The sequence below is a fragment of the Numida meleagris genome, chromosome Z (assembly GCF_002078875.1).
Source record: "Numida meleagris isolate 19003 breed g44 Domestic line chromosome Z, NumMel1.0, whole genome shotgun sequence".
NCBI lineage: Eukaryota > Metazoa > Chordata > Aves > Galliformes > Numididae > Numida > Numida meleagris.
This window is the reverse complement of record NC_034438.1, coordinates 26163253-26184609: the sequence shown is the minus strand read 5'-3', so window position 1 is coordinate 26184609 and position 21357 is coordinate 26163253. Positions and strand designations below refer to the sequence as shown.

Here is a 21357-nt window from a genome sequence, read left to right as displayed (position 1 = left end):
AGAACTGAGAAACAGCGCAAATTCAGGAGAGAAGAAGCATACACTGGAATTTACTTCAGAGTTCCGACTACAGTTTTGAAAAACAGATCAAGCTTTTCCTTTAAAACAGAGTATGTCATGCAAGACTGAAATGCAGAAAGATGCATCACACCATGTATTGGTCTCAAACTCTACAAACTGCATACTTACGCCCTATAATGAAGGTACAGGATTTACTGCCTTCTACAGGTAAGACAACAGAAACTCTGCAACTGATTCCTGTTGGTTAATAATAACTAATATAATATACTAAAAATAACTAATAAGGAAGCTTATGCTTCTTTATTAAAAACATCATCCTGACAAGTGTTTTAATCTATACAAATGTAAGAGGATTCAAGCGTAAATGCTAAGTGCATTTACTTTTGTACAAACAGACAAAGACACAGATGAAGTTAGGAGAAACATACTTTTTTAGTCTGTGCTCAGACCTGTGTTACTTTACATACGGAGTGGAGCACCACACCTGGGTATTTAATATTGTAGGCATACATCAGGCAAATCACCTTTGTGCCTCACCTTCCCCCAGCATGACTGTATTTAAATTTTTTTCACATTAAATGATGGAAAAGGTTATTTTATTTATTTACTAAGCCTATGGTCCACAAAAAGCTACGGGTTTCCAATAGTTAAAAGACCCATAAATGTCACGTACATGTACACAGCCTCAGAATACCTAATGGAAGACAGAAGAAGCTTACACTCAGATTTTAGCTTAATTTTATTTGATGACGACACACAGCCACCCTGCATAAGATTTTCCATGGAAAAGTCAGACATGAAATAAAACCCATCACAAAAGCTCTGCAACGTTCCCCTCTGCCTCTCGCCTCCCGAGGCAGCTCTCCGGGCCCCTGCCCCCGCCAGCAGGGCGCGCTGTCACGCAGGCAGGCCAGACCTCCCGCCAGCTCCGAGCCAGGTGCTCAGCACAGACGCAGCCGACCTGAGGATAACGCGCATGCGCGGAGGCGGGCAGAGGGTGCAGACCCGTGCTGCGGCGCATGATCGCATCGGGACGCAGGCGCGTGACGCGCCGCCTGTCCGCCGTCGCTTCCCGGTCCCGTATGGAGGATGAAGACTGCCCCGACCTGGTGCCGATAGACGCCGGCGTTGTGCAGGACAGCGAGCCCGGCCCCGGCAGGAAGATCCCCGTGACGATCATCACGGGCTATCTAGGTGAGGAGCGGGCGGTCTCCGGCGCGGGGGGTTTGCTCGGTTTGCTTAATGATGCCATCTCTAATGGCAGTTACTTTATTGTGAGTACTGATGGCAAAAGAGCTCCTCCGCAAAAGCAGTGGACGGAGAATCCGTGCTCGTTCTGTTAATAAAGGCGAATTTTCTGGAAAAGACGGCCCAGTGAGGGATTTTAAGTTAGCTGAGCATTTGCAGGTAGTGAGTAGGACTTATTATTGTGAGTGCGTTTTTTTTTTTGTCTGCGTTTTATTTTTGTTTTCTAAGCTGAGATTTAATGTGCCAGTAGTTCTATGAACTTTCCTTCAAATGTATGTGCAAATTAGGTTTTTTTGTAGTAATAGCTTTCATTCTGTTGTATTCTGTCAGATTCCTCTGAAGTATGTGTGTCCACAACAGTATTTACTTTTAATCTGAAAATTCAAACCATTTTTTAACAGTTTAATGGCAGTACTGTCTGTATTTTAGGTGCCGGGAAAACAACGCTCCTAAATTACATACTGACTGAACAACATAGTAAAAAAATTGCGGTGATACTGAATGAATTTGGAGAAGGTATGTAAGCCTGTAGGAACATTTTGGTCATTTATTTTGAGGTGTAAGAAGTACGTAAAGCTTCTGGAAATCAGGAACGTTGAAGTTTTAAACTCACTGCTGAAACTAGTGTCGTGCCTCCATCTTGAGAAAGGCAGAAAGTCCTTTGCCTGAACTTTGTACTGTTATGTGTTACACAGTTCTGTGCGAATTCAAGTCAAGCAAATGAGTATATTACATTGTTGGAAGTACTGTACATCTGCTTGGCCTACTCATTCTGAAGCAGATGAGAATTAAAATGAAATCTCGGTGGATAACGTTTTCTCTGCATTCTACCAGCCAATTAAAGATCACAAATGATCTTAGATCAAGAGAATGAAGAGATGTGTGCATGGTCTCTGTGATCTTTCGACCTTTTTGCTTCCTTGCTTGCAGGACTGTTAGCTGCCAGGGCTATAATTTCCTATCTGCACCATGTCAGTGTTGCTTACAGTTTGCACTGTGATGATGACGTGTGTTGTTTTTTGTTTGTTTATGGTTTTTTTTTTCATATGCATGTCACTTCTGGTCATGGAGCCTTAAATAAAATACAGAAGCAGGGCCTATATGTGGTACAGGGATAGAAGCTGCCTTCTTTCTTCTAACAAAGTTGTTCCATCCTGTTTGTCTGTTGGGTTTTCGTCTTTGTAGAACCAGGATATAATCCCAGAATAAGACATGTGCCAACATGGATCTTTCATGTCTCCTTTGCAGGCATTCTTTCACAAGTTCGTAGCTTAAAATTATGTGTTCTTTTTCCAGGAAGTGCACTGGAGAAATCCCTGGCAATCAGTCAGGGAGGAGAACTCTATGAAGAATGGCTGGAGCTAAGAAATGGCTGTTTGTGCTGTTCAGTAAAGTAAGGAAGGATTACTATGCAAATTCTTAATGATGGTTTTATGGGGGAGTTGAGGAAAGGAGAGAAGATAAAGGACAGATCTGTAAAGCTGATGGCAGTTTTGATTGTGATGTATTTTTTTTAGATGAAACAAGAATTGGCATTTACTAGATAGAAATTTATTTTCTTTTGATGCCTTACTGGATTTGGACTTAGCATCTTTCAGAAAAATGCTGCTGCATACTCTAGTTGGGTGTTGTAGGGTAAGGAGCTCTGCCTTCTCTTACTATTACATGCTTTTATACAGAGTGCTAAATATTCAGGAAGGCTGCAACTAGGACTCAAGTGAAATACTTAGGCTGCATTTCTTTCTCTCTTGGTTAATATTTGTTAAACAGGCGGTTATGTTAAAACATAGCATTGTATTCATGTTTGTTGTTTTTTTTTTGTTGTTGTTTATTTGAATGTGGGATTATTTGTGTTAAATTTGTAACAAAGGTGATGATTGGTTAGCCCTGAAAATTTGAAAGAGCTAGTTATATCTTACAAATGGGATAATAAGGGGAAAACAGAAGTTCTTATCGCACTGTGTTGTATACTGGTATATAAAGAATGCAGCCGTTACCGCTTTTTTTTTTTATATACATAGGTTTCATATGTAAAATACATTTTTACTTGAGCAGCTGAGATTTAAGTGAATAGCATATCTTGATGTGATACACAAGAGAACATTGTTCAGTCCCCATCCCTCCTTTCCTTTTTTAAATCTCAGTTTCCAAACCAAAAAGTTATGTATTAGCACAACCCTGCTTTACAGTAATTTCAGTGTTTGAAAATTCATATTTACTTAAATTGCCATTGTTATATCCTTGGGGATTGCACAGATAACTTTCAGACCAAAATAAAAGTGAAGATTGCTGTTTGCCTAATACTAGAACAGCAGCTTGATGGCTTGAGTATTAAGTGTAGAGTGTGTAGGTCCTGACTCAGACCTTCTGCTTTGATGATACCGTCAACTGGGTTCTGCGTCAGAAGATGAATAAATTTGTTTATATAAAGCATGTATAAACGTGTTACTTGTTTTCTCTATTCTCAGCTTTAATTGTTTCTTTTTACAGGGACAGTGGTGTGAAGGCTATTGAGAACCTCATGAAAAAGAGAGGAAAATTTGACTATATATTGTTAGAAACAACTGGTTTGGCAGATCCAGGTAGTTCATATTGCGTATGTTCTTCATAACCATTGTAATTCACCTGTTTTTATGATGTGTTTATTTTCTCAGCAGTCAGTTCACTATTCAGAATATATTATAAAGTGGTAAATTGTCAACCACGTGCATGGGTTGTTGTATAGAGTAAAACTGGTCAAGGGGATGGGTGCACAGGCAGGGTTGTTAAACTTTTAGCTTTTAGATTGACTCTAAAGCTTAGCAGAAATCCAGTTAAAATACATCTATGTCAAAAAAGTATCTGATAAGTTTTGGAGAAGAGCATTCTAAAATGAGCAGCTTTCAGTAAGTTCTGTCTCTGTTCCGCATTGCTCTTTCCAAAGTGTAGATGAGTAATGTCTGTTGTAGTGTAATGTTGTTTGTCATAGCCTTGTATTTTGTGAAGTCTAAAAACGTGCTGCTGAGCAGACTAATGCATTGTTTTGGAAGGTACACAACAATAATTCCTTCTGTGCTGTTCAATGATTTTTGTTATAAAAAAGTAATATCAACCTGAACAGTTTTCTCTGAACCAGATCAATTAAAAATGTGTTATTGTTTGAGAGTGATGGAAATTCTTATTGACGTTTGTTTCACATTTAGCAGACTGACACTTTCCAACTGAAACCTAAATAGTTGGCTCAGTAATTTTATTTAAAAGAAAGGACATTGATGTGGCCTCTGTTACATACAAATCCTCTTTGAGTGAAATTGGGGAACTATTAAGCTTTTTGGGAGAAAAATGGATAGCCAAAAAAACTGGCATTGTGTCCTTTGCTGTACCTTCCAGAAGACAGCCGTATAACTGACTGACAGATATTGGGTGTTGATTCTGACTGATGTTTGAAGGACTGAATCTTGTCGGTTCAGGTGGACATTCTTAGGCATTAGAATGATCTCAGTTACTGTTTTTTCTTTTTTTTTTTTTTATTCTGTGTCCTTGATTCCTTCAGGCAGCCTGTCAGTCATAAAGAGTCTGTTAATTGTCAGATCCAAGTACTGTCTGTCAGTTCCTCCTGTCCATCATACTGTGATGCTGATTCATGCTAAATTGGTTTGTTTCCTAACAACTTACGATTTTTTTTAATAAGCATGCAGCACACCCAACAGTTGCTTTGTAACATTCACAAGGTCTTTTTAGCAGAAAACGGAGTAGTAGGCTCCTAAGTCATGTATATTACATGGGTACCAGGTTACAGATTTTTGAGTCCTCGGCAGAATTTAGCCTCAGATGTTGAAATACTTTTGAATTCTTTTTCGGTTTAGTGTGTTCCATTTTACATTCTGAAGAAATATATAAATCATATATTCAGTTTACGAAGGATGTTGGGAGGTCTAGTCCAACTTCTCAAAGCAGATAAGCTAAGTGATAAGACCAGGTTTCTCAGGATATTCAGTCAGGTATCCCCATCCTCTGAGAATGGGGAAAACTCTGCATTTCTAGTCAGCTTGTTGTGTGCCTGTCCTTTCATGCTGAAAAAGCATTTTTGTCATATGTGTGATCGGAACCCCTCATTGCATTTTAATGCTGCTGTCTCTAATCTTTCTGCCATGTAACACCGAAAAGCTTGGCTTAGTCTCCTAAGTGACTTATCTTTGATAATCAAGGAGGCTGCTGTTAGCTCCCATGGAAGCTCTTCTACCTAGGCAGAGGAACCTCTCTTGTCTACCTCTTGCAGGGTGTGTGATCCCTATCATCGTGGTGATTGCGTGCTGAATTTGCATCAGTTTAGTTACATCTTTCTTGCATTGGCTATCCTTCTGTTGGAAGTACTGTCCACGTGTAATCTGAAAAGTGCTGAGTAGAGGAGAAGAGCCTCCCTCAGCCATGCTCCTGTTCTCAGTCCCATTTTTCTTTAAATGTTTTGTATGAAGGAGTCCTGCAATTAGTACAGAAATGACACTCTGTAGATACTACTGAATAAAGTTAATTCAGAAGACTTATATGCATCTGGAATTGTGAGATCTTTAAAGCTTTTCTTAGTCTCATCTTACATATTACTTAAGTGTAATGCTTTGGCAGCTGTTAGATAAAATGCGTGGTCAGGTACTTGACATTGATGATGCTCTATGAATTTGGAAGAGAGGAGTTTTAAATACAGAATTACTAATATCAGTTTTGCAGCTGAATTTATTGCACTTTCTAGGAGCTGTGGCCTCCATGTTCTGGGTTGATTCTGAGCTGGGAAGCGACATCTATCTTGATGGTAAGCAGTGCAAGCTTGTTTTGCAATATGTTGATACTGCATACCTGTGTGTAGTGTAATGTATTACAGTTTATTGCAAGCTTTCAGAAATTGTTTGAAAGGCATAATCTTGATTTTCATATCTTCAAATTTCGTGACAGGGATCCAGTTGCTTGTTCTGATGCTTCTGTAGTGGGAGAACTTCTTCAGTTCACTAAAACCAGCAAAAATTGTGTATGTTTTGCTGACAGATTAGTTAAGGAGATATCTTGACTGTGGAATAAGGAGAAAAAACCTCATTAGTTCTCATTAGTTGGAAATTATCAAATGTTATTTAGGTTCTGTTATTTTTATTCACTATCTCATTGATCATTTTTATTTTTTTCTGAACTCTTAACTTATCAGTATTCAGACTCCCCTGCCTTCTGTTTTCTTCTTTGTCTTTTCTGCTCATTTCTTCTAGCACTTGCTCTGTACCATTAAAATTGCACTTCTACTGTAATTTTCATTAAAGAGCATGTTGAATGTTGATTTTTTTTTTCCAGTGTAGAAAAATCATATTTTTTTTTAGCTTAAAATACCCTACTATGTATTTGGTTAGGCTGTGAATTTCCCTTCTATCCAGGGAAGCATTCAGTTATATCACAAACAGCTTCGTCAGTTTCTGCTGGGCAGTTGCAGAATCCTGGTCACTTAAAATCAGAATGACTATATACCTCAGTCAGTCCCCTTAGTTTTGCTTTGATTACCTGTAGAAATGTATCTCTGTCATTTTACTTTTGCTTGGAAGGAGGCAGAGAGTCATCTGTGTGGTAAGAATTTCTCTAGCCTGGTTTGGGGCACTGTTTATAAACTACGGTGTGAGTTAATAAAGCAAACCAGTCAGGTGACAAGCCTAATGTTGAGATACACTGGAAATTTTGAAAGTATTATGAACAATTACAAATGTGATGACATTGCCATTTTACTGGTCATATGGGAAGCTAAGAAGTTGTTGAAGTGTGCTTAAAGCAGCTAACAGTTTTACTCCGTTTTAATGTTCTCCTTTAGGCATTGTATCTGTTGTTGATGCAAAGCATGGATTGCAGGTATGGTACTGGATTCCTTACATGTTTTAGAAGAACTGCTACACAGAACAGCTATTGCAATGATGTTCATTTTGGTTAATTTTTTTACAATTGCTTTAATTCTTACAATGAAGAAAGATGTATTTCAGTTCCTGTGGCTCATCAGTGCTGTGTTTTGAATGGGAACAAAGAAGAACTGATACACAAGCAGTTTTCATGTTCTTACCAGTGCAGCAGCATGTCTGCAAAGAGCTGTGAGGTTGCTAGATATTTGATTCATGGAATTGCAGAATTGTAGGGATTGGAAAGGATGGCTGGGGATCATCAAGTCCAACCCTCCTACTACAGCAGGTTCCCTACAATAGGTTGCTTCTAGGTTCTAACATTTCACTCAAGAATCTTGGTTGTATTCCAAATAGAGTTTTGCATTATTATAAGAACAGTGGGAGAAGTTTGTCTTAGAGACTGTCATTGGTCTGTATTACTAGCAGCAGGAGGAGTAAGAACAGTCTTGATTTGTTTTTTAATACTTCTTTTGAAAAAGGCAACATTGATGGTACACAATATAGTGTTTGTTTTGCAGTTCTGACAGTTCCACTTAAACAATAGGTTTTTACTTTTATTTAATGGATGCATTTCCCATGAAAATTAACTCTACTTTCATTTGGTATTCCTGTGTCTTAATAAAACTAATTTTAAAATAATACTCCTCATACATTTAGAGCTGATGAAGGAATGCACGGGGCTATGAGATCTTCCCGTACAAGGTGCACTCCTAATATTATGACTGCAATTTAAAGTTTTACAGTTACCAGATCTCTGTGATGCTTCTGCCTCAGTGTCAGGATTGAGCAGAAAATGCCCTGTAGCAGTGCCTCTACTGTTCTAGTATTGAACGGTATCTAAATTCCTGATAGAGCAGAGCTTTAACTTGCTATGATTAGCACTGCTGTCTGAGAAGTGGGTGTTTTTTTCTCTTTCACTAATTCTGTGGGCGACATTAGCATGGATACACAAATGAAGGACAAGGCTGCAGGTGGTGAGATACTGAACTCCTGCAGCATAATGATGTGCTGCTTTTTCGTCAGTGCTGTCTCTTTTGCCCAGTTTCTGCTTGAATAAACAGCAAGCACTGAGGATAGATGGACTTACCAGTGAGTAGCAGTTTATTCTTAGAAATTCAGAACAAGGTCATGAATTTTTACTGTAGGTATATAGTTTTTAAATCTTAAAGAGAAAAGAAACTTTTATAATTACAAAATCTTGTACTGCAAGCCTAATGCATCTGTAACAATTGACATAACAGTCATTAGAAAAAAATACATTTTTATTCAAATGCATTTTTCCATGGTTACTGTATATTGTGGTGACTTCAGTTTTGAGATTCATGGTGAAGTTAATTTAAATATTATAATACAGTTTTTCAACTCTTTGGCATTCAATGCAAATAATTTACTAAAAGAAAATAGTTTCCGTTTAAGAAATGTTAAGCTTCTGTAATGGTGGATGTATAATTTTTTTCACCCTAATGGAAAAAAAAACATAAGACACAATCTTCCTTTAATACTTGAAAATCATACCTTGTGTAAAATGATTTTGTCATACTTTAACTGCAAATTAATTTGAACGTTATTTAAACATGCTTAATCCAGCTGTTTTAATTATTGTCTAGCACTTGACAGAGGAGAAGCCTGAAGGCCTTGCCAATGAAGCATCACGGTATGGATATAGAAACCGCATTATTTTATATCGTAGTCAGTGACTGCACAGTGTGGAAGATCATTAAAAATTGATTATTTTATTAAGTTTTTCACTCCTTTACTTTTAAACAAAGATAGAAAACAAAAATTACTCTGTACTCCATTTGATCTTTCTTCTAAGATTTGACATTTCTAATATGTAGGTTGCTCTGAAAATAATGCCTTCTCTTTATTTCCATGGGAGCTACAACAAATAGAGCAAATTCTCAGCTACAAAACTCAATTTTCGGCATAGACGCCACCATTACTTATGCATGTTTGCTAGCAATGAAAAAGACCCTTCACGCTGCACTTGTAAACATTTGCATGGCCATCTGGGATATGGCTTATCTTTCGTGTCAGTGGCTGTTGCCATTGTTGTCTACTGAAACACACAACCCACTGCCTCATAGTGCTCACATCCACTGTTTGGTCTCCATAAATGTCCAAGCATCAGTGAATATCAGTGGGTGCCATTTTTCCCTCAAGGGGGAATTCAGTTCCATACCTTTGTTTCATATGCACTTGCATGTCAAACGTCATTTTGTCAGACTGCCACTCTGCTGCCATCTGTTGCACAGCAACAAAATTCAATGGTATGTTGGTGGGAAGGTTCAACCTCTACGGTCATACCACCAGCATCCATCTCTGATGTCGTGGGCCAGCATAATGAAATTGGAAGCATTACTTTCAGAGGATCCCTCATACATATTTCAAGATAAATGGGATTTTACATTAAAGTAAATATTGGGAGGGGAAACCACCTGGTGGGGGCAATAAATGTTTACGAGCTAGGCTCTGTCAGATAATCTAAGTCGTACTGGAGATATAGAAATATATTTATTTTTAATGTGGAGTCACAATGATCAAAGATAATTGTAGTGATAGAAGTCCTTGTGAAGAATGCATGCAGGAGAATTTGGGGTTTCTGTAGTTAATAAATCATGAAGGAATTTGGAGTAGATGACCTTTTTTTTTTTTTTTTTTTAAAGTGGAGTGGGAGGGAATGGAGAAGGAGAAGCAAGCAAGCAACCAAAACAAGCAGCAAGGAGTAACTTCAATAAGCTAATAATATTGTAGTGATTCCGTGATGTTTTAGTTTGGTTAATGCTTTGGTTAATGTTTGCCTTTCTGTTCTAACAATATAGTAATTTTACAGTGCTATGGGAGGCATACTGTTTCCACAAAAAATTATTTGTTCAAGTTGTCTTTTTTTCTTCTTCCAAATGTATAGGCAAGTTGCATTAGCTGATCTTATAATCATCAATAAAACGGATTTGGTTTCAGGGGAAGAATTGAATAAAGTCAGAACATCTGTGAGGTATGAAACTTTTGGTATAACTGTAACTTTGTACTGGCTCAAATGTTATTAGAAATCAGATCTCATGATGACTCCAACACATCATTTAGTCAGCAGTGAAAAAGAATCTGCCCGTTTCTGAAGACATTTCCAGTGCATTTATGTGCTTCCACAGTCTTTACAGCTTGCCTAAATTAAGATTTGATGTTACCTGCTAAGAAGCATAGAATTATAGAATAGAGTCATAGAATATTCTAGGTTGGAAGGAACCCACAAGGACCACTGAGTCCAACCCCTGCCTCTACTCAGGACCACCCAAAATTATAACTCTGTCTGAGAGTGTTATCCAAAAGATACTTGAACTCTGGCAGCTTGGAGCTGTGACCACTGCCCTGGGCAGTCTGTTCCATGTCCACCACCCTCTGGTGAAGAACCTTTTCCTAACACCCAACCTGGGCCCCTTCTGATGTAGCTCCGCGCCATTCCCTTGGCTAAATGAGGCCTAAAGAAGGCCTTATGATAGTGCACATTCTTATGCCGTTGGGCAGCTGTTGCCATTTTTCTGAAATAACCACAGGGGGAAAAGTCTGCTAGTACATACATGTTTATTAGTAAATATAAAGGAGTATGGAAGATATTCTCAATAATTGTCTTGGATGTAAAAGAACCAATGCTCTGAACCAAATCAGATATCAAAGGCATGTCCTTTGTTCTCAGTACCCTGACAGACAAAATGAAATATTGAGAAACACTTCGCAACTTTATTAGCGGTTCAAACTCTAAGAATCCTAGTGGTTTGTATCAGGAGGATTCTTGGGAAGGAAAATGCTATATTCACTAGTAGTATTTTGTTGTCAGAAGTTGTGAATTTTGACCTTGGTTCAGATATAAAAAGTCACAAAAACAAACTCTTTCTGAATGCCTCTTGGACTGTTCAACATTTAACAACAGTGTGACAGCTGTTGTGCTGATTATTCTGTTGCTTTACATAGTTAAATTGTTTAATAAATATATTATGGTTGCATTTGCACCTCACTTTTGCTTTTTTTCTATTTTGTTTTAGATCAATAAATGGACTCGTCAAAATTCTGGAGACACAAAGATCAAGGTATTAGATTGGCCAGCATTATTAGGTACTAAATCCTGTCCCGTAGACATAATTTTTACAAAGCCTACATTATGGTCTCTGCTGGCCATGCACATGCTACGTGTATTGGGTTTTAGTGTGTGCGTGTGTTGAAAGAGGTGCAGAATAATCAGTCCCGTCAGAGAATTAGATACTATTCAGGTATCCCATACAAAGAATTTTATCTTTCTGGAAATAGATTCTTGATTTTTTTTTAAGCTATATTCTCTAAAATCCTCTTTTTATGCTTCCGTATTACTGTGCAGCTGAAAGCTGCTTTCCTCCATAGTAGATAACACTGACTGCCAACATCCAAAAATAGGGCTAGCTGCTGGTGCTTGATGGCATTAGAATAAGAGGCTAGAAAACAAACAAAAAAAATTATTGATTTATATATAAATGAGTAATTGAAGCTTCAGCATGCAAAATCTTTACATGCAGTAAAAATATGAAGCTTTCTTTCCCCTCCTACCTGTGCAGAGTTGATCTTTCCAATGTGCTGGACCTGCATGCATTTGACAGTCTATCTGGAATAAGGTATGGCAATAATTTCATTTGTATAAAAAAATAATGTTCATTGTATAAATACGTGCGTGAAGTAGGTACACTTACATGCAGGCAGAGTCTATATCTGAGTTTCTGATACAAATTCTAGTTCAGATGCTTTTTTAAAATTCTCACTTCCTAAGAGTAAGAATTAATCAGAAAAGAATGTTTTTCTACTTGAGATACACGCAGCAAAAGATTTTAGGGTTTGTAAAATGAAATCAGAGCCAAAGTGCCCATGATTGCCTGGCATTTTCCCCTCATTTCCCTTGTTGAGGCTTTAAGTTGTTCTTTAGTGCTACTACTAATAAATAAGAATTGACTTTTTTTTCTGGTTCTCTTAAAACTTACAGGATTTAGTTTTTTTTCTCACTTTACATCATGATGAATTGGAGACCTTAGTTTTCACTGAAAACTCTGAAGGACTGAGATTCCACAGCAACCTAAGCCACTGCAAATGTTGTTCAGCATGTTCCTGGACCCATCAAGTCCCCAGGTTCTTTTATGACTAGGAGGCCCAGCTTTAAATTAGCAGACACAGTGTGCAGTGGGAATTAGCTTTGGGAATGAGTTAAGTTGAAAGCGGCATATAGTATTTCACTTAATGTTACATTGCAGATTTCACTCTCACAAGCAGTGGCTTTGTACTTTTCTTCTTCCTAATGTAATTTCAAAAAATGATGTCCAGTAAATGGACAGACTATAGTTACTTATTTTTTCCTGCTTGCAGCAATGTTGCTGTTTACTTTTTGTTCCTTCAGAGGAGTATCAGTGTTGTAATACTTGCAGTATAAATATTTTAAATACCAAAGATATTGCTAATCATTACAATAATCCAACTGTAGTTAAGAACAGCAAAAACAACCAAGGAGTAGTCATGTGCATTTCAGATTAGTGCATAGCTTGAGTAACAATTTAACACTTCAGTTTATTTTTAGAGTTGATTCTGTATTACTGGCAGTAATAAAAATCCCACAGATACCAGAAGTTATTTTTTTCATTTTATAAAAATGTAAAAGTATAAAATGTGTGCTGGTGTATTAGAGAGCACAATCTAAATTGTTTTTTTGATAATTTTGTTAGGAGCTTTATTTTCTAAAGGACGAAAACAGAAATGAACAAGGAGCAAAGCATTAAATTCAGTACTGTCATTTTCAGGACTTCTTAACTCAGCCAAACAGCGTGTTTGCACGTGAACTTCTTGACCCTTTTTAAAATCCCTCTTACCAGTTAAAATTTCATGTGTTTCCTGTTTCTGCTTCCATATTTCCAAAATCGTTGTCCTCTTGCTGTGGCTGAAGTCCATTTCCAATACTGTAGTTCTTTCTTCATGTAAAATAGATTTTGACTTTCTGAGGTTTTCTTCCGTTTGGACCTCAGCGCACCTGTACAGTGCATTTCATGCTGGCTTCATAATATTAAATCTATAGGTATGAGTCAATTTGAAAATTAGACTGAGTGTATTTCTGTAAGTGAATACTGTCTAGTGTTCCAAGTACTCTGATCAGAAAGTGTTTACACATTTAATAAGGGTTTAATATAATTTTGTTTCACAATAGCATTTTTAGTTCAAACTATTACCTACTTCATTATCCTCTCTATGAAAATCACGTGGTGACTTACTTTATCATTGCTAAAAGTTTACTGGAGGGTCATACTATTAGTCTCTTTTTGAAAATGGATCTCTAAGTCTTTTTTTTTAAGTCAGTCTGACACCTGAGTTAGTCTGCCATGATTAGAGACACTTTGTTGTCTCATTAGCCCATGGACAGCAGCCAAAAGGTTGTGATAAATGGTTCTGTGTCAGGGTGGAGGCCGGTCATGAGTGGTGTCCCCCAAAGCTCAGTCCTGGGACCGATGCTTTTCAATGTTTTTATCAATGACATAGACGATGGAATCGAGTGTACCCTCAGCAAGTTTGCAGATGACACCAAGCTGAGCGGTGGAGTCGATACATTGGAAGGAAGGGAAGCCATCCAGAGGGACCTGGACAGGCTGGACAAGTGGGCCCACAAGAACCTAATGAGGTTCAACAAGGCCAAGTGCAGGGTGCTGCACTTGGGCCAGGGCAATCCCAGGTATCTATACAGCCTGGGGGAAGAAGTACTTGAAAGCAGCCCTGCGGAGAGGGACTTGGAGGTCCTGGTGGACGAGAAGCTGGACATGAGCCAGCAGTGTGCGCTGGCAGCCCAGAGGGCCAACTATGTTCTGGGCTGCATTAAAAGAGGAGTGGTCAGCAGGGAGAGGGAGGTGGTGGTCCCCCTCTACTCAGCTCTTGTGAGGCCCCATCTGGAGTACTGTGTCAAGGCCTGGAGCCCCCAGCACAAGAAGGACGTGAAGCTCTTGGAACGAGTTCAGAGGAGGGTGTCCAAGATGCTCAGAGGGCTGGAGCACCTCTCCTATGAGGAAAGGTTGAGGGAACTGGGCTTGTTTAGTTTGGAGAAGAGAAGGCTCCGGGGAGACCTCATTGTGGCCTTCCAATACTTGAAGGGAGCATATAAACAGGAGGGGGATTGATTGTTTGTGAGTGTGGATAGCGATAGGACAAGGGGGAATGGTTTTAAGCTGAGACAGGGGAGATTTAGGTTAGATATTAGGAGGAAGTTTTTCACTCAGAGGGTGGTGACACACTGGAACAGGTTACCCAAGGAGGTTGTGGATGCCCCGTCCCTGGAGGCATTCAAGGCCAGACTGGATGTGGCTCTGGGCAGCCTGGTCTAGTGGTTGGCGACCCTGCACTTGGCAGGGGGGTTGAGACTCAATGATCTTTGAGGTCCTTTTCAACCCAGGCCATTCTATGATTCTATGACAGTGCTTTAATCCTACCAGAAATTATGATCTGATAGCTCACTCCTTGCTCTATTGCACGCGTAAGTTACAATTTTTTTCTAATCTAGAAAGGAAATCTGTAATTGTTTTGTACATTATAGAAGTCAGATTAGATGATTGGCAGTGACATTTGTAGTGGAATTCCAGCGGCTAAGCTGTGGCAACCTTTCTAACACAGATCATCTGAAAGATCAAACAAATATACTGAAATAAAACTATTCTGAGATGAAAACTGAATTAACAGTTGAAGCTTATTTTGATAATGATACTTTAGTTTTGCTCTGCAGTACTAAAGAGTCTGTGCAAATCTTGTTTGAAATAATGACGCTACATCCATCCAAAGCAAATGCAACATTTAATCTTACTTATTTTCAGTTTGCAGAAAAAGCTTGAGAATGTGAAGACAACACATGCACATTTAGATGAGGTAATTACGAAAAACACTACTTCAGTCTCTTTGTAAGAAGATAGATCAGGATAATTGCAACCATGGCATGGCATCTTACTTCTTCAGAAGGTTTCAGTTAGGGAATAATATGTTTAAGATCTCTGGAATATTACACTGAATGCCCATAGCCATGTACTTTGATGTAGATAGATTCTAAATGTATATATTAAGTTTTACTTTCAAATATAGCTTAAGAGTTCTACTGTTGGAAGCAGTTACATTGTTCATGTACTTGGAGAATGTTACTAGAACAGGCAAATAGTATTATTCTTTCCAGTATTTGCAGAATTGAGTCCTATACTTACAGCTGTAGGTCCAAATGGTGCCAATGTTTGTAAATATCAGGGAGGAGTTGTTCATGACGTTGCATTAACTCAGACATTAGGCAGGCACAGATTCTCATTCTGTGAGAGCTTCCCATCATTTTTACACAGAAAATCAACAGATCAACTTGTAATAGTGAATTAGATTTTTCTCTAAACTTGGTATCAATCCTACAAGCACATATGTGCTAAAAAGTTGGGAACAGTTCTGTTGATACTGTTATTAGTATGTCAAACTCTAAAATGGTTTGTTTTTCCAGATATGTAACCCGTTGTGTATTTATGTCAGGGTAGAATCTTCTCTCTCTCTGTGCAGTGGAACAGTCCTTGCATGTTGAAACTGTAAAATGCATTTTTGCCTTTGTGGTTTTGTTTTATATAGAGAGCAAATAAAGTATTTTGTCTGTCTTGCCTTTCTAATTTTTAATACAGATTTAAGGGAAAAGGGTCTGATCTGTCACTCCTACAGAGTATAAATCTGTGCTAAATGCTGCTTTTAAGCATCTGTCTTGTCTGTGATGCATAGGTTTTACTTGTAAGGCTCCCCCCTTTTTTTTTTAAAGAAACAATACAAGCAAATAATAATCCCTCTATTTGATATCCAGTTTATCTGAGTCCAACAGCTATAGTAGTGATGTCCAACACTCAAATACGTGGTGAGCAGAGTTCATTTGAAGTAGCATGGGCCTTTCCCTGCTTGAGGAGTAAAATGATGTATCAGATCATTTAGACTTTCCAGAGCTTGCTCCATATCTTGTGACAATTTACTGAGCTGAAATCTTTCTCCTGAACTTTTAGTTCCCTAACTTGTAGGTATAGATCTTTGAAGGACTTTGTCCATCTCTTAAGTCTCAGTTTGTAGGGTGGGAACAGAGATATATTTCATCCCCTCCTGTCTCTTTCACTGCTGCAGTTTTGTCATGCTTTGCCACAAGACTGATCTCACACCTGCTTCCAACATACTTGCCCTAGTATGATGCCATAAGTCACTCCAGGATCAGAGTTTAGAAAAATGTGCTTTCTCTACAGAAAGTTGCTGTGATTCAATTTAATTTTCAAGTTAATATACAATGAATATAAAATCTGTATTTTTTCTTTTGAACTGCAAAGGTTGACTGTGAAGTCAATAGTCTTGAAAACAACAAACTAAATGTTAAATATAAAAACAATTTATTACTTAGCTACAATTATTATCAGAATCTTAAATTGATTTTTTTGTTTAATTAAAATTTATGTTCATCTTACCAGTGTTCAGTTCTAGCAGTATAAGTCTGCAGTAAAGTAGAAGCTTTCCTGTATGTTACGAGGCTTATGTTATGCTTCTGTTATTAAGGAAATTCTTGTTGTTTCTGTAGAGCAGTCAACCAGCAAGAAGCAGAATTCATTGTTACTAGCCCTGTTCAGTTCAACAACCACAGTTTTAAGACAGTTGGTGAGTCAGATGAGGCATAAAGAAGAGCAGAACACTTCTGTCACAGTAGGCTGCAAGTCCTGGTTGGATGATAAAGTATGTTTATTGACCACATATGGAAGGTCAACAGAAGCAATACTGCATTATGCATGAAACATATCTATCTTGTTTTGAAGCTGCTTAAGATGTTAGTGCTTGGTTGTTTCGGTGAGTGTTCTTGAGTGTTGGACAAACCTTTAGATTTGCTGCTTTTTGCTTTTGTTTTGTTTTTAGTTAGACTAGCAATCTCCTGGAAGCAGTACTCTTAAAGATTTTTAGGCTCTAGAAAAGGTAGTTCTGTGTGTACTTTTGTGCCATTGAGAGGCTGTATTGACAAAAAAAGTTCAGATGGATGATTTCCTTTATTTTTGAAGAAACTGTAGATTTCAAACTACACATTTATTGTCACCTTCTGTTTTGAGAATTGTTCATTCTGAGCAGTTGCTGGTGGTTTTTTGGAGTAAAACCTGATATATCTTTAATTCTGAAATCTATTCTTAAATAGCCTATTTGTAAAAAGCTTTTCATAAAAAGAAAGGTTAAAAGTGTATTGATTATTTTTTGTCTGATAAAATTGTGATGAAGAGCAGAAATGATGACAAAGACCAGTAGATAAGAAAATAACTTTTTTTTTTTAAAGATTAAGCTTATTAGCCTATAAAAAATAAAATTGTTAGGCTTTGAGAACAAACATCACCTTCAGCAAAGAGTTTTGCTTTAGAAGCGGGTGGCAATATTCAAGGTGTTGGTTATGCCCTTCCCAAAACAGAACCAAACAAAAGGCGTAATAAAATGAACAGAACAGAAACGGAGATACTTTTTTGTTCTTGCTTGTGGAGTAATAGATAACTTTTTTTCCATAAGGCCAAGCTGTAAAGAGCATGTTTTGAAATTAGTAAATGGAAATATTTATTCAATTCAGTAATTATAAATGTATCTTTCCATTTACAGGGTATAATGACAGTAACATTTGAAGTCCCAGGAAATATTAAAGAAGAAAACCTAAATCTGTTTATACAGGTAAATACTAATACATCATAGTCAACTGCAAAACCATTATTCCTTTTATGCAGAAAATCATCCCATGCTATTCTGTTTGTGATAATGTTTTTCCTCTTCCTAGAATCTTCTGTGGGAGAAGAATGTGAAAGATAAGACTGGACGTACCATGGATGTCATAAGACTGAAGGTTTGCCTGAAATTACTAGCTTCTTTGTTTTGTGCTTTCCCTCTTTTAAACCGAAAGAAACTGCTGTGTATTGTCAGTTACATACACGTCAAAGACATTACTACTGGAACAGAGCAGACAAAAGAGAGAACATCAGTTTATCATTGGTCTGTGTAGAGACACTTAAATGTCTGCTGACCAGTGAGACAACTCAAAAGGAGGCAGCTGACAAAGAAGCAAACAGTGACACTACTTGCTGTGTAGTAAAGGGGGAGGCTTGCAGTCCCAAACATGAGCGGGACAGGATTAATGATCAGGACATAATAAAATCACCTCCTTTCATTTTTCACCTCCTTTGCTCTGAAAGGTCCCATCCGTTTCACATAGATGTCTCCTTATTGAGGGATGTACTTACAGATTTCTGTCCGTAATTACAGTTATTGGCATAATAAACAGAAGTTTAATTCAGGGTAACAAAGCAGCACAATGATAGTTACGCTCTACTTAAAACCTTTTTAGTACATCAGACTGCAATTTTAAAGATATGACTCACACACAAATATATTCATCTCCATGTACGATTCATTGCATGGTTTTGAGGTGAATGTAGGTGATACTTTAGGATGTATTTTCATTTTCCTTAAACCAAAAAGCTAAGTAAATGATAAAAAAAAAAGTCAACTCTACAGTTTGATAAGGTCTCAGAAATACAATAAAATGTGCTTTGGTTTGTTTCTTGAGAACAATTATGTGTCATAGGTAGCAACATAATTATTTTTACTTCACTGGAAGAGAGGTTGTATTTCTTGATCTTTCAGCAGCAAAAAACGAAGGTTCTTGTCTTCCCCCTCTTAACAAGTAGAACAACAACAACAAAAACCAATGCTAATGCACTTTAAGCTGTCTGCTGTACTAATTAGCTGTACTGCTAATTAGAAGTATGCTTTTGTTTTACTGAGCTTTGGAATCAAAGTACCTATTTGGAATTTCTGAGACAAATAATACAGTGTGTGTTGAGCATCAGTTGCAGACAAATAAACCAAAGCAAATTAATCCCAGGTAATTATTGAGTAGATTCCAAAGTTTGTTGCTTTTATATGCATATTTTACCTGCAACTACAGTATTTTTTGGCAGTGGCTGCAGAATTCCTACTACTATGTCAAATACAGACATTTTGTCATGAAATACTTTTAACTGTTTTTTTTTTTTATTTCTTTAAGGAAGTATAAGAGGTGTTTGACAGAATGTGTGCGACTAGAATATTTTAGAAAGTTTTCAAGTGATGAAAACTCTTTTAATGCAACTTTTGGAATGTGAGTTAATGGGCTTAGTTCTGAAAGTATTCCATTGTAATTCCATTGCTGGTCATTTCACCTCGCAAGTATTTGTTCTTTCTCTAGCATTCAGAGATTGTGTTTCAGAATGCCATAAATGTTAAGCATGAGAACTCAATGGGAATAATCTCAACATTTTTGCTCATTTTGCATCATCTTTGATAGGTGATAAGTCTTTCATAGAAACATACATCATACCGATAATTAAAGTGGCATGGTAGGAGATGACATTTTAATGTACACGAACATGCTAGGTAACTGTCCCAATGAGAAACTGAAGGCAGAGCATGGCAAAGTATAATTATTGTATGTGAGAAAGGATAAGAGATGATTCTATTGCATTGTTAATTTGATTAGCTGCTGCATAGTTGTCAGAGGTTTTTCCCTGTTTTGTCCACTTCTAAAGTTGTTTTTTTTCCCCTTAAGTATTTCATTTTTAAAGGTTTGCTTATATACTCTAACAGTTATTTTTCTGATAAGGGACTCGTATCTATTCAAGGCAAATCTCATCAAGTGATAGTCCAAGGTGTCCATGAGCTCTATGATCTGGAAGAGACTGCAGTAGCATGGAAGGAAGATGAAAAGAGAACAAATCGACTTGTTTTAATTGGTATGAGTAACTTATGTATCTTTTTGTGTAACTTTAAGGAGCTTTTTCTTTCAGCAGCAGGCCAGTTACCTGTCCAGTGAAAAGCAGCCAGTCTAAATTAGCCAGAGTAATGGCAGTGATGATGTTCCATGTCACCTTCAGTCCAAACTCTATCCATGAAAACCCCCGTGCTTCTTATAGCAGCTGAGAGCAGCTGTGCTGTCCCTTGTAGTTAAACAAAATAAAATACCAGGTATTCAGAATCCATGTAAGCACACTGAGGATTATTTTAAAAATAAATAATTATAAATATGTTCGTGGGAATGTTTTGAGTATTTGATCACGTAATCAATAACGGTCAAGAATATGAAGTCATTAAAGTGTACAAAGTCACGTTTGTTTCTGAAAATCTTATAACGCTGAGGTTGCACATTTCTTGAAATGTTTTTGTGTGTAGAATGTACAATTAATATTGTTACCTGCAGCTTAGTTTTGATGAAGTACTATTTTCACTCACTGATAGAATAAGTATTTTCTCTGGTGAGAAGTCTTACAGGTTTCTGCTTGCAGAAATGGATTTTTATAACACACTCTAAAATACAATTAGCTAATCTTTTTTCTCTTTGCAGGTAGGAACTTGAATAAGGAGATCATCAAAGAAGTTTTCATAGAAACTGTGACAGAGAAGCATGAAAACAGTTGACACTGGACTATAAACAAGATGAAAAGTCCTGTGCTTAACTCTGCAAGCTTTTTATTATAAGAAAGACTGAATGACACACTGTAGTAGTTCCTTTTTCCCCTTCCAATCTACTGAACAGTTAAACACCCAAGACCTGCTAAGAATCCCAGCTCACCTACTGCTAAAAGATTAGCTCTTAAGGTCTAGAATCAAACACAAAAAAAACCTGAGCATTTTGAATTAGGCTTAAGTTATGTTAGTGTGTTTAGCTTTGCAGAAATACCGATAGGCAAAAGACTTGTTTCTGCTGTATGTGAAAAGAGGCCATCAATTACAGTAGGTCTGTGTGGTAAAGATGTTGAAAGACTAGTGCTTTTTTGTCTTAATGCTCTCTTAATAATAAATTAGTATTGATTTTTGCCAGACATGTAATCACAGTAAAAAGTATTTAGTATTTACTATTAAACTTTCTTGCATAGCTTTCCACTTGTTCTTTGATTTTTAAATGCATCCATCAATACCAGGTAACAAATCTGTTGCATAAATGAAAGCAAAATGTGCAGTATCATGCAGCCTTTTGCCAGCTAACAACCAGTCAGTCCCCACACGGCAGCTGTCCCTCCAGACCTCTCCCCTCGGTTCTGCTGTTTTTTCACATGATGTCATATGTTATGGAATGTCCTTTTGGCCATTTTAGGTCAACTGTCCTGGTTGTGTCCCC

General features: G+C 37.5%; 1 protein-coding gene across 2 annotated transcripts; it reads left to right on the top strand.

Annotated features, from left to right (window-relative positions):
- Positions 1020-21120, top strand: LOC110389938 (COBW domain-containing protein 1-like). Of its 2 annotated transcripts, none has more exons than XR_002433468.1 (15): positions 1020-1215; positions 1699-1785; positions 2566-2662; positions 3760-3851; positions 5996-6055; positions 7085-7122; positions 8774-8820; positions 10075-10161; positions 11204-11248; positions 11747-11803; positions 15017-15068; positions 17814-17882; positions 17986-18051; positions 19865-19975; positions 20584-21120. XR_002433468.1 is itself a non-coding variant. In XM_021381050.1 (15 exons), exons 1-15 carry the CDS (start codon positions 1041-1043, stop codon positions 20655-20657), a joined length of 1176 nt encoding a protein of 391 aa, XP_021236725.1. In that variant the 5' UTR covers positions 1023-1040; the 3' UTR covers positions 20658-21120. The 2 variants fall into 2 exon arrangements, 1 of the variants encoding a protein (XP_021236725.1); XM_021381050.1 differs by having other exon boundaries at positions 1023-1215; positions 19846-19975.